Source organism: Triticum aestivum, chromosome 5A (assembly GCF_018294505.1).
Source record: "Triticum aestivum cultivar Chinese Spring chromosome 5A, IWGSC CS RefSeq v2.1, whole genome shotgun sequence".
NCBI classification, from domain to species: domain Eukaryota; kingdom Viridiplantae; phylum Streptophyta; class Magnoliopsida; order Poales; family Poaceae; genus Triticum; species Triticum aestivum.
Window position 1 is genome coordinate 523,692,862 of NC_057806.1, and position 14,134 is coordinate 523,706,995.

At 45.8% G+C, this 14,134-nt stretch overlaps 1 protein-coding gene across 5 annotated transcripts; it reads right to left on the bottom strand.

The window, feature by feature from the left end:
- Positions 1-9,921: 9,921 nt before the first annotated feature.
- On the bottom strand, positions 9,922-13,496 carry LOC123104467 (serine/threonine-protein phosphatase 7 long form homolog). 5 transcript variants are annotated; one of them, XM_044526322.1, is made up of 6 exons: positions 12,852-13,493; positions 11,568-12,757; positions 11,383-11,492; positions 11,122-11,284; positions 10,627-11,047; positions 9,922-10,420 (listed from the first exon to the last, which is right to left on the bottom strand). In XM_044526322.1, exons 3-6 carry the CDS (start codon positions 11,433-11,435, stop codon positions 10,410-10,412), a joined length of 648 nt encoding a protein of 215 aa, XP_044382257.1. In that variant the 5' UTR covers positions 11,436-11,492; positions 11,568-12,757; positions 12,852-13,493; the 3' UTR covers positions 9,922-10,409. The 5 variants fall into 5 exon arrangements, 4 of the variants coding, with proteins under 4 accessions (XP_044382257.1, XP_044382256.1, XP_044382258.1 ...); XM_044526321.1 differs by having other exon boundaries at positions 10,505-11,047; positions 12,852-13,485; XR_006450346.1 differs by lacking the exon at positions 12,852-13,493 and having other exon boundaries at positions 10,505-11,047; positions 11,568-12,824.
- Positions 13,497-14,134: the final 638 nt, after the last annotated feature.

Genomic DNA, 14,134 nt, shown 5'->3' on the forward strand with positions numbered 1-14,134 from the left:
GATCTCTTCTTATCCCTGGCAGCAGGCGATGCCCCCATTCACTACCCACGCACCATCGATGCCCTGCAACCGACCGCTCCGGCGTTCTTCCACGCGGGCGAGCACATGCACCCCATGCCGCCGCATCCTCCTCTCCTTCTCCTGGCGTGCGAGGACCTCAACGGAGCCACCTCCATCGCGACATCGATCTGGCCACCGCCTCACCTACGTCTCGATCTAATCTGGGGAGAGATGGTGATGGGTGGGGGCGCCGGAGGTAGGGGAGATAGGGAGGGAGATCCGGTGCAGAACTACCACGCTGCAGATTTGAGGCGCCCAACCCCGGCCACCTCGACAACTCTGCCTCCTGAAGCACGACCTCCGCCACCTCCCTGCTGCACGGAAGCGACGATGCCGCCGCCTCTCAACAATCGACTTCCCGTGCTCCCGCAAAGAAAACCCTTCAGATAGTGGAGCGGCATCGCTCCCATAGTTTTCAACATCAGGTTGCTGTCTGCACCTTTGCTCCAAAATTGTCTCATGCCTACCAGGTCATGCAAAGTTAATCCGACATTCCCTCTTGCACAATATTGATCTCAAAAGAACATGTATTGTATCATAATTATAGGATTACTGATGCATACCATTGTCATTATTTATGTGTTGTCACAGGTTCGTTCTCTTTTTCATGAAGTTGGCTAGGGGCTTTGGCCACATGACAACTTTCGTTTGAAATATAGAAGATATAAATCAGTAAAGTTGATGCCATACCACTCATGTTTCGGCATTGTATGGAAACCTTTAAGATCTATATTGTCATCCCAACAGATGAAGACATGGATTACATATTAAAAGTGCATCAATGTTATGTCATTCAACACCATGTGTCTGGTATATCATTGACAACCAATGATTTTTTTTATTCTTGAAAAATACTTCATCGCTGCACTATGATGGTAAGATATGTTTTGTCTTCCTCTAAGGAAACTTCATAGTTCCAACACTGTTTTATTTTTGCAGCACTAGAGTTCTTTTGAACGTATGAGATTCCAAACTATATTCTGATTTTTCATTCACAATGCTTTCTTCATTCCCATTATCGTGACCTTCATGGTAATCATTTCCACCTAAATCTACCAAATAATCACCAATTATGTATATGGTTCAATATTTGTGCATCACCAGTTTGTAAAGGGATCAGTATATTAATATGTACATTTCATAGAAATGTACATAATTTTATTTTTGTTGGTGGTGTAGACTCATTGGATTATTCCATTTTTGTCAATTTGAATGTGGGGATGACCCAAAATTAGCCAAAGGAGTAGTGAAGTGGTGCTCAAATCTTCATCTTTCGGTTGCTTTAAAATGATTTGGCATCTCCAAGTAATGTTCCCTTCTTATTGTGAGTAACATGGGGCAAATCTTCATGGAATATACTGTAGAGAACCACAACATTGAGGGCGTTCTCCTTTGCTAATTGGCCATTACCAATCGAGGTGGCATTAGTTTTGTGACCATGTTTATTACTCTTGCTTACGATTTTGTTGCCTTTCACTTGTGGTCTGGCAAGGGATTTTTTATGTATGGTCTTATGGCAGTATTGTTTTTCTAATTGTATAATTCATCTATGCTGGGAATAAATGCAAAAAAAATAAAAAGTGGGTTGTGTTCTTACTCCATTCTGCTACTTGATGCATCTGTCTTTTATCTTCCCATGTCAATATGTCATGACGTCATGTGATCAATCTTTTTGTTGGGAACAGTAATACATCTATTGCTATTTTGTATAACTACGAGCTTCCTTATTGACATCCAGCGTTACTAATCCAGCAGGGCTCCTGATTCCATGGCGTGCCTTAGTCTTTTGGCGGGCATATTAAAAGTTGAGGGATCTTTTATTCCATTTCAATTTGCTTTGGATATGTTCTACCGGCTCAAGCACTCATGTCAAGGAATATAGCTGTATTTTCCTTGGAATTTTCTTTTGCCTTGCAATGCTAATGGAGAACAGGCAACCAAATTGTTGGAGGGATAGAGATTGTTAAAGAATAGATAAACAAACTATTTGCCATGGAAATTGCTATTCAGAGACTTGGTGCATTTGGGAAGTATGTAATGACCAAGTCTTTGATAATGTACTTCCAAATTTTGGTTGGTGCAAAATTCCAGTTATTAGCACCTACACATAGAATTGCACTGGACAGTGAAAAGTAAATTTCTCTTTCCCCTTGAACTCATAACATTGTTCCATGTGACTGAAAGAGTAATCTGATAATTAAAATCATCATTCTACATAATCATCAATGTTTATTTTTTGACCATACATTCCCGCAGCAACGCACGGGGAATCATCTAGTTTGTAGAGTAATACCTAACATTTCTCTACATCGAGCTTTGGTGTTGCGTTCGTCGCACCACTCTATCGGCCAATATTAAAGCATATGATACTAGTGTATGATATTATTTTCATTGTGCATAGTATCATAAATACTCTTATTTATTGCCATACATTACACATATTACCATAACATTTATTATGATACGATATCTACCAATTCTCCCTTGACATCGACATACACACCTCCCCGCTCATCCGCTTGTCTGAACTCCTTCCCTTCCCCGTCCCCATCCAAACCATGCACAAGTCTTGGTTCTCTGCGCCAGAAGGCGGCAGCGGCGACTCCAGATCTTCCTACGGATCGTGGCACTACTGCGGCCGCTGGCTACTCCAGCAAGGAGGTGATCGTTCTCTCCTCCGATGACAAGGAGGACCAGGCGTCACCGCAACAGCAACCTCTCCAACATGAGTTGTAGGAGTCGCTCCATTAGTAGCAGCACCTCCTCTCAGAGATCGAGGTGACATGCGAGGAGTTCGTCCATCAGATTAAGTTGCTAAACAGAGCGATCGCTCTAGGGGCATGGTCCGGCGCCACCCTCGCCGCCGTGTGTCATCAATGAGGAGTTGCACTCCCCTGTGCAATCGTGTCAAGAAAGAACCAACATCCCCTCTCCGCCGCGTGAAGGAGGAGTCAACCTCCCCCATGCAATTGCGGCATCCACATCGAGTGCCACGTGAAGGAGGAGCCAGCGTCCCCACAAACAACTGTGGCGTCCAAATCAGGCGCCGCATGAAGGATTAGTTGGCGTCACAGTCGCATAGCCGGTACGTCTAGATCGATTGGCCGGCGTCGCCTCCCTAGCGCAACTGGCGCATCAAGGAGGAGCTACCGCCCGCGGCCATGAGGGCACGCGGGCGCACCCTCCACTACTTAGGTGACGGCGGCGCCTCTATGTCGTCATAGTCTAAGGAAAAAGGTGACGAGGAGTGCGGCGCGGCAGGAGCAGCCCAATGCGGCTTGCCGCTTTGTGTTCGCTAAGTCGGCCGCCGCCGGCTTAGGTCCACAACGACTCAGAACTGGCGGTGGCCTGGGCTCTCGACCGGTCCGTCACCATGGCGGAGATGGTCGCAAGGCGTCGCTGCCACCTCGACGGGATGGTCGCTAAGTGACACCTCCGCCAACGCTAATAGAGCCAAGGCACCGCTGCCGGGGTCGATGTTGGTAGCGGCAGCCCTCTGCGAGCGCCCCGTCACTGGGCCGGCTCCTGCGACACTGCCCGCGAAATGGTCTTTATAGGTCCGTGGACAAATACGGTGTCCGATTTAGGGTCCCTAACTTAGCTAAAAAAAGATTTAGGGTCCCTAACCACACCAAAAGAACAATAAGGCTAGACATCACGTAACGCTAGCTAGATCTTTTCACAGAGACGAGCATCAAGCACCGTATCAAAATATCTAACTGTACCTAACCAAAGGTCAGACATCACTTCTTGGCATATTCTCTCTCGGCCACAGGATTCAGGAGGGAGGGGCCATCCAGCAGAGGGCCAGAGCGCGCGTGGGCATGCAGCTGCCTGCCGGCTTTACCCACCGCCCAGCGCCCCAGCCCCACGTGAACGAGTATGACGACAGCTCGCATCGCGAGTCGCGACGAGGATTTTTGACATAAGATATCGCTGATAGATTCAGGTCTAGAACAAGCTGAGCTGATCACCTGCATGGGTCTAGCAGAACCACACGCCTTCAGCGGTAGCGTGCTACGACAGTTACCCGTTATGGTCAGCACACGTGAAGGAATAGTACCTTAGTTTGGCACTATTCGGGAAAACTGTGACATTTTCATGTGTCGTCTTCTTGTTCATTTCCTCGAGCTTAAGTTACAACTTCGCCTGCTTGTCCCCGCATAAAAACTTGCTTGCGTGTACGCCCTGCCGTCCACATCTTTGACGCCATAATGCAAATGATCTTTTGTTATGCTTGAAGCGGTACAAAAAATTGTTCAGTTGGATGAAAGAAAAAAAATCCACGGTCTGAACACGGGAGATTATTAACATCATGGGTGGGTCCAGGGTCTAATATCAGCCCTGCATTCGCGATTGCAAGAGTATCTCCCCTCGCCCCTCAGCAAGGCCGCTGTGATTGAATGGTTAGAAAGACTGTGGTATTTTCAGTCCATCAGGGTTTAAGTCCTGATGCTCGCATTTATTACTGAATTTATTTCAGGATTTCCGGCGATGCGCATTCAGTGGAAACAGACGTTCCCGTCGACGGCGAGGTGCCTACGGTGACTTCATAAATTTCAAGATGATATGCTGACTCAGTATTTCGGAAGTACTCATGTGCGTATATGCATTCATAGAGATGAGTGTATGCGCATGTATATGAGCGCTTCGTAAACAAAGCAAGGCCTGCGTAGCAGGACCTCCTATATGCCGCTCTCTGCGGCAAAGAGTGGCCGTTTCGCATAGGCGGGTTTCCGACTGAGCCGGCCCATGAAGATAGCGACCAACATCGCACGCACGCAGTAACTCAAAAAAAAGATTTGTGGTCGCGGTGATTCAAGCACAGGATCGAACGCTATACACAACCTTTAGTACCAGTTGAGCTAGCAGTCGTATCTGATCATATAGTAGCACCCAACGTAAAGAACCAACATGCTATACAGATTCAAATTAGTTTAGAAATTTTAAAAGCATTTTTTTCTTCAAAAAACTGAATGGTCTGTGAAACACAAACACTTTCAAAAAATGTGAATTTTTTGTAAAGAAAAACTATAACATTTTCAAAAAGAAACATTTTTGAAAATTATAAATAATTTTTTGAAAGGGGAGCATTTTCCCAAATTCCAATTTTTTTTTTGAAACATGAACATATTTTTAAACTCCTGATAAAATTTAAAAACACAAACTTTTTTGAAACTTGTGAACAAATTTTAAAATGGGAACATTTTTGGAATCTCCTAAAAAATGAAAACATGAACAATTTTCAAAATTCATACACAATATTAGAAAACGGGAATATTTTTGAAAATTTGTGAAAATTTTTGTCAACAACATTCCGAGCAATATTTGGAAAACAAGAACAATTTCAGTAATCCCTGGTCAAAATTTGAATTTATGAACAATTTTTTTAAACACGGACATTTTTTGATATTCTGAAGGTTTTTATTTTAAAACACAAGAATTTTTTAAAAAAAATCGAACAATTTTCGAAAGATGATCTTTAGAAAATAAAATAAACTTGAAAAAGAAACAGAAATCAAACAAAAGAAAAGAAAGAAGAAAAAGAAACAGAAAAGTGGAAAAAAGAAAATGAAATTGAAAAGCGGAAAAAGGAAAAAAATGAAAACTAAAATGAAAAAAATCGAAGAAGAAGCAGAAAAACCGGTAAATAGAAACAAAAAACAGGTTCAAGGAACCTTCCAGGAGGTTCCTAATACTAGCTGGCTAGCTTTGGTATAATGGGCTGGCCCATAGCTAGCACTGCGGGATTTCGCGTGTGCGTTGTGTCAACAGTTCAACGCAACGAGCGGTGAATAGGGTTTTCCCTGCGTAATACGTGTTGTGGACGGTCTGGCCGGAAATATCTAAGGCGACACCTCCATGCAAAAAATAAAACTAATGTGACACTTCTTGCATATCTAAGGACAATTCAGGGCGACGTCTGCTTTTATGTCCTTCCTCTATGCAGCCGCCTTGGCTAAAAAAAGGGACCAGTGTTCCTCTCCCTCTCCCCAGAACTGTCGCCGGTCCGTCTTGTCTCCGGTAACCTTAGGGGCTTGGTGGCGCGATGGATCTCGACCCTTGCGAGCGTTATGGCTCTTTTTTACATGTTTCTTCTAGTTTTGTTAGGGTTTGCGCATGCTCAAAAAGACGAGACGGCGATGGCTCTCTGAAGGTGAAATAAGATTCTCCCTACCTAACCCCTTGCCGAACAACTTAAGAAATTTAGACATAGGCGAGTAGTTCATAGGACTGCCAAAGTTTTCATTTCTTTGATCGAAATAGCCTCTTTAGAGGTTGCACTACTGAAATATATATGATGGACTGTCTATCTAACGAAATATCTATATAGCATGTTTGAAAAAATAAAAGCTTATGTTTTTTTAAATGCTTTGAATGTGTAAATGTGGTTATACGTGGGCGGCAGACATTTGGCCTATGGGTGTATCTAGACCCCACATGGAAAAAGAATTTGTAACTAAATTAGAAGTCAAAAATTTGGAAAATATTTTTGAAATAAACTGACCTTCCATTGTACTTGTGAAAAATACACAAAAATAAAACATCCACTAGACTTATTTTTAACAAAAAAAATCAGCCAAAATAGTGTGAATAGTGACCTCTAAGCGCAAAAGAAAGTCAAGTTTATTCTAAAAAAACTTCTGAACTATTTTCACTTTTTTCTAATTATTATTTTTTTCCCATATACGACGTAGATACAATTAAGAACCAAGGGGTATTTCCCATTATACATGCTGCTATATCTAGACACATAATTGCATGCGGACGCATCTAAAAAAAGAAATGCATGTGGACTATTCAACGGATAAGTTCAGATTTTGAAGAAATGTATTTCCTTTTCGTCTCTACAAACAACTAGCATGATGGAACAAAAATATCTAGCCAGTTGGCGACACGCATCACTTCTTGGCATCGCGCCCTGTTGGCCATAGGATTTAGGACGGAGCCCAGAGCGCGACGCACAGTACTAGCACCACCACGCACATGAATCGCAGACTCACGCACACAGTCAGCTACCCTCACTGGATTTTTTGTCCAAAAGGACCCCCTACCGAGATGAATTGACAAAAAAGACTATCTCTGGATCAATTTGACAAAAAGGACCCCCTCAGCGGTGGCGGCAGGCGCGGCAGGCGACACGTGGCACCTGCCGCCACGCCAGGAGGCGGCGGGCCCGGCCGCCACCGCAGGAGGCGGCCACCCCAGCCGAACGGATTGCCCACAGTGCGTCGCGGCGCGACGGAACGGGGCGGGCCAGGTGGGCCCTGCCGCCACCGGGCGAGGCGGCCAGCCCTGGCGCGGTCGCTGCCTGGCCGACAGGCCCTGCTGCGAGCGGGCCCCGCCAGTGGGCCTCGCCGCCACAGCCTGAGGCGGCCTCACCTGGCTGACAGTGCTGGCCGACAGCTGGTGCTGCTCGGTTGCCGAGGCGTGGGCCCGGCCGCCACTAGCGCAGGCGGCCGTTGCTGCATGCGCGCGCTGATTCCCGGGCCGACATGAGCACTGTAGTAAATGGCGTTGATTCCCACGTGTATGTGATTGCTTGTTGCTAATGATGCTGATTTTCATGATTGAGCGGGAATCCGATGCGGTGTGCTAATTTCATGGGCTCGCTGTTGCAAACTGGGCTGATTCCTTGCAGTGTGGATCTGCAGTGTGACCGACATGAGAACTGTGGCAAATGGCGCTCATTCCCATGCTTTGAAAATTGCTGCTGCAGGTGAGGTGACAGCACCCAAGAGCGTGATTTCCGCGCGGTGATATGGACACTGATGCCTGCTTTTGGTTCTGTAGTGCCGACACTACAGGGATCCTAAAATATCCCGCCTAATTTCCTCTGTTCTCGCTTATTTTCTCGCCATCATTAATCGTCTGAGCCTATAAAAGAAGACACCGAGGCTCTCGTCCAGCCATCCTATAAATCGCCAGTGCGCAAAGTGTGTACACATTTTTTCAGTCGATATGAGTTTGCCTTGTTCGGATCAAAGCATTAGGCCGAGGAAAATGAAGACTGCAAGTTTGCCTCCTGGGGTGGCAGTCTTGCCGTGTTGGTGTGGCGATCTTTGCAAGGTGAAGGAGGTGACGGATTTTTCAGATTGGTTGGGCATGAAGTTTTTCATGTGCGCCAATTATGAGGAAGATCCTGACGTAGCTATTTCAGAGTACGACAAGCCTCCGGTATGGTTTAACCATCACGAATAGATATTGTTGGTATTTTCATTGATTCTTTAGTAACATTCTTGTTTCTTGTTGTAGTCTCCTCCGCCTCTGTGCATGTACTATCGTTGGATTGACACGGAGAAGCCGGCTTGGGCAGTGACTGAGATTCGTGAAAGAAGTCGCCGTGCGTGGAATAGTTTATTTGCGGAAGAGCGACGCGAGAAGGCGGAAGCTGAGGAGAAAGCAGAGCAAGAGAGAGAGTTAAAAGAATACTATGCGGAGCAACACCGTTTTTTGAGGAAATGGGAAAGAAAAACAGGGAAGAGGCTCGTCGCATGGAGGAGCAGGAACGACAGCGAAAGGAGGCTCGTGAGGCGGAGAGGCAGAGAAAGAAAGAAAGGGCTCGTCAGGCCAAGGCAGCAGAAGAAGCTGGCGATGGAAAAGGAAAATATCCACGTTGGACTCAGTAGATTCCTGTGGTAGTATTTTAAATTTCGCAATCATTTGTATCTTTATTTCTGCAGTTTAATGTAGCTTCATTTCAGTAGTTAAATGTAGCTTTATTTAAATTCTACGATGTATCTTATTTTCAGTTGTACCTTGTCGTGTTGTATCTTATTTTCAGTTGTACCTTGTCGTGATGGAAAAAATATATAGTTTTAGAATAAAGTAGTGGCATTTTCTTTCCCTCCACTAATTATCGAGCATCGTGCAACAACTATAAAATGAAATTAAGATAGAACATAATGCCTTACAATAAGAGAGTACAAACTAATAATGCAAGTACATCTGAATTAAACGGTACAACTGGAATACAGCTTAAAAACTACATGAAGGCATCATCGTCATCCTCCGTCGATGCAGAACTCTTGCCCTTCGAGGATGCAGAACTCTTACCCTTGGACGATGAAGAACTCTTGCCCTTCGAGGATGCAGTACTCTTGCCCTTGGACGATGCAGAACTCTTGCCCTTTGACGATGCAGAACCCGGAAGCGGCGGCATGAAGATATCATCTTCGTCCTCGCTCTCCTCAGTCCATAAAAATGGATGGTTTTCTGCAGTCCTTCTAAAAGTTTCACTCTTCGGCTCCACAACCTTCTTCCACCTTGCATCCAACCTAAGAAGTTCTTTACGTACCTCCTCATAGGTCCTTTCAGGCCACCCAGACCTACGTAATTGGTGAGCCAACTCATTCATTATGGTGTCACTACCGGTGAGATCGTCCCATGGAACTATCCTATTGTCCATCCTGAAATCGGTAGCTAGCCTCAGAAGAGTGCTACTCATCCCAGGGTGAAAACTACGATCGAAAGGATAATGGGACATCTCGACTACACTACACTCGAATGCTTATCCACCTCCGTCTGAAGGGGGTTTTATAGGTAAAGAGGAGAAAATGGCGGGAAAGAACGACTGCGGTATGGAGGGAAAGGGTTGGCGGGAACATATGGCGGGAAACGGGTGGCAGGAAGATATGGCGGGAAGGGGTTGGCGGGAAACGGGTGGCGGAACATATGGAGGGAAAGCGTTTGCGGGAAAATATTGAGGGGAAAGCGTTGCTTGAAAATATATTTTTTTCAATGTCTAAGACGGGCAATGGTTGCACAGTATTCATCAGCCAAAATTTTAAAAAAAATTCATTTCGGCCTAACATAAGCAAAAGAGTGGAGCGGGATAGTATGGCGGGAGATATAGGCGGGAAAAATTGTTCCTGACTGGTGCATTTTTATTTCAGCATACATAGATGTTCAAATTGAAAAGTCTGATACACACATATGTAGATACAATGGGTCGCGCACGTGCATAGATGAATCACCCTACTTTACGACGACCACCTGGCCTTTCCTTACGACCGGAAGGCGACAAGCGATTAGGTGGCCGGGGCACACGAAGACCGCGGCCGTACTCCAATTCGGCTTCATGTGTCTGCGAGTCCTGCGTAGGTGGTGGAGTCACGAATCCTTGTTGCGAACCTGAAGCGTAATTGTAGGCGTATGGTTGTGACTCCGGGGGGATAAAAGATGGGCCAATAACGTCCCCTCCGAAGAACTCTGTAACTAATGATGTAACCGTGTCGCCAAGATCATGTGATGCTCCCCGGAGGCCTGTGTTGACGCCATGATCATGTGATGCTCCCCGGAGGCCTGTGTTGACGCCGCGTTGGGTGTTCTCATCGCCCCAATTAACATCAGGTGTGTCCTGCACATAGAAACATTTTAAACAAACTGTTAGAGGATAATATATGATATCATTGTAAATGCATTGAAATGTAAACATGACTACCTGAGCATATCCCTCTCCTATACTGTCTGGCCATTGTACGTGGTGCTGGTTTAAATCTGGTACACGAGTCTCCTCGGGCATGGGGATCCCTCGCGTGGAGAGATACGGCTGAGATCCCTCACCTTGGGTGTATGCATCATATCCTGTGTACGCATATGGGTTAGGGGAAAGAAACTGCTCGGGCATCGAATCCAAGCCCGTGCCATGGTCCTGAGATGTCTGCCCCTGACGAAGCTGCATCGAAGAAGAGCGATGCAGCGGCAGAGATGAGTCATGTCGTGGCAATGTCGTTCTAGTACTCGGACCCTCCCCCCATTGCTCATGGCTCGTACGCGCCTCGCTCGGTCTGGACGACGGTGCCGCACTCGGTCTGGCTGACCTCGCTACCGGCATGTATGCTCCAGTGGCAACGTCGTCGCCTCTACCGCATCTGAACTTCTTTGCCACGAATTGTTGCAAAAGTTTCTGGAATGTCTTGCGATATGGGCCCTGGGCCGGCATGCTATCCGTAGCCATCTGCCCTACTTCGTTGACATTTTCAAGCTGAACAATATTTGGATGTTATTTAGTTCAAATGATTATGAAATGATGGACCTAAAAAAGTTACAAGTGATTACCAGGTGGTCACGATAGTAAGCTGCATGCAGCTCAACATGTCTCCGCGCCTGCTCCTCTTGTGTGAGATGTGTTGGTATAGTAGCTGGCTGACTGGCCAGGCTAGCACGTGTGTTCATGCAGTACCACTGCTTGTACGCTTGATCTGTACTTCCATCGTACGGTCTGCGAAATTAAATAATTACATAAACCGTTGTGATGAAAGCAAAGCATCTTCACGCATCGTATGATCATCGTAAAAAAATAATGTACATAAAATATACCTAAGTTGACGCACTATATCTGCTAGCGCTTCATTTTCCACTTGTGTACCCATTCACTGTTCTCTTCCCTCCAATCGTATAAACTCCAACCCCTGCCCATATTTGTTAGCCTGCAAATTATGTAACAAAGTGTGAGTTTAGTAAATTAAAAATGACACTAACTATTTAGGGATGTCACATCTTACTTATGTGTTTCCTCGTCGATACGTCTGGGAAAAGGTGGTGGAATTTCTTGATAGAGACCGAACTGTCTCATTACACGCTCTGGGTTGTAAGGTTCAACACACCACAGGAACAATAAGTTGCAGCGAGTCAGCCAGAATGCACTATCGGTCAACATGCCTGGTGTGAAGTGTCGAGCATCAAAGACCATTTTTAGCTGGTCCTGAGTCCACGGGTTCCATGTGACTTCTGCCTCATCAAGTATCTCAAACTGCTGGTGGTACATAGGGTAACAATTTTTCGCAATATCTGGAGACCAACGTTTCCGTGCCTTTGTCCACCTGGTGGCCATAGTTGCGCTAGCACCCTCGCCAAAGTCGTATGGGTATATGGGTTGTACTATACGAGGTCGTCCTACAGGGAGGTATTCCCAGGACCACAACTGTAGAAACTCATAGGCGACACAAAGTAATGGAGCTTTTTGTGCGAAAGAGGTTTTTTGCGTGGCATCACACAAGCCTCTGTATGTATGAGATAGCATGGCAGAACCGAAGCTGTATTTTGGCTGCTCGGGTAAAGGTTCATCTACCATATTCTCTGCAATGTAGATGAGACCAGGGACAACAACGTCCCCATGTGAATTTGGAAATAGATTCCCGAGGAGCCACAACAAATACGCAAACAGATGTCTTTTTCTCGTCTCCTCATTGGCGAAGCTAGATAAATTAAGAAAGTTATCATGAAGCCAGACGAGTGGGATGCCCCGAGGGTTACCAGAACGTTGTGATTCTGGCATTTCCATCCCAAGACGGGCTGCTATATCTAATGCCCAAGATGGAGACACTCGTGGAGAGACTACCGGCTCACCTCTAATTGGTAGAGCAGTGATCATAGAAACATCTTTCAGTGTAGGTGCAAGCTCCCCAAAACGAAAGTGAAAGGTGTGGGTTTCAGGTCTCCACCGGTCAACGAGGGATGTCAAAAGGGATGGGTCCGAACGTACTTGGTCGTCGCATGATGTGAGCCTAGCAAAACCTTGTAGTCCATAAGCGTCAAGGTGAGCAAGGAAATGATTGTGTATTGGCCATGTTTTCTTTATGGTTCGAAGTCTGAAAGGCCGATAATCATGCTTAGTATTTGGTTTCAAAAATAGGTGGCAACGGTGGCCGGCGTCATGGGGCCCCTGCAAAAGCACTGGCACTTCACCCATAACCTGCACACAAACATACAAATATAAATTACGAGGAAGACAGAAATACAAATGCAAATCAAAATTAACTTAAAAAATACAAAGAGATACGATTTACATTAATTATCTGAAGTTAACATCAGGAGTACAATAATACAAAGAGAATCAATTTAAATTTAATATAAGTACACATAACGAGTAGAAATATAAATAGACATGGCGAGTACATATATATCAACATCATGCGTTGTTGTTGGCTCGATACGGGCAGTCTTTGCGTGAATGTCCAGGACACCTGCAAACGCGGCATCGCCTTGGTTCTCCCATCTGGCTATGGTCCATGTCATTGCGATGACGCCTAGACTGACGTCGTCCCTTTGCGGTTCTCATCAAGTCGGTGTTCGGAACCCATTTCGGCCCATCTGGCCACAACATTTTGTAGTTCATATCAATGCCCCAAGCCCAGAACTCACCGTTCCAAGTGTTGTACAGATTGTACATGTTGAAGTACGGCGATATGTATGGCTCGACGCTGATTTTTTGAACAGCAGCCGCCCGGAGCACATGACTGCAAGGGTAGCCCTCAAGCTTGGGCTTGTTACAAGTGCACTCACAGGAGGTTGAGCCAAGGGTGACAGCTTGCTTTTTTGATCCTCTGTGGTGACCCTTAACGTACTTGGCTCGCACATTGACCTCCCACTTATTCCTAAGTGCGTCCACTTTCCTGCAGCCATGACTTTGGGACTTCTTTGCTTTCTCATCCAGATGTCTTTGCATCTTCTCGGACCATGGCTTGTTCAATTCAACTTGTGCTTTGGCGACGGTGACCCTGTCTGCAAAGTATGACAGGGTCCGGTTCCAAGTTTCTTCAATTAGGGCTGTGATAGGCAGTGCTCGCACCCCTTTAAGAACACCATTGTACACCTCTGACATGTTGCTGGTCATTATTCCATACCGAGCCCCGGTGTCGTGAGCCTGCGCCCACTTCTCCAAATGAGGGCAATTCTCGGTGATCCACTGGCTCAAATTTATGGCCGTCCTACGACCCCTCCGGTCTTCTCTCTGCGGCAAGGCCGCGCGGTCGATCTCACCATTGATACCTGCCCATATCGCATTCATTTTGGCTTCAGTTTTTTGCATGCACATCCTCTTGAATAACTTGAACCAATCCTTGTTTTTGAATTTGGAGTAAAAGTTTGCTGCCAAATGCCTCATGCACCACCTTCCCTCTAGATCGGGCCAGCCCCACTCTTCTTCCGACGCCTTAATTATTTCAAGAGCGCTTAATAATCCAGTGTTGCGATCAGAAATGATGCAAACACCTTTACGCTCTTTCACGACACCAATCTTCACGCAGCTCAGGAACCACAACCAGCTATCTTTGTTCTCGCTCTCGACCAA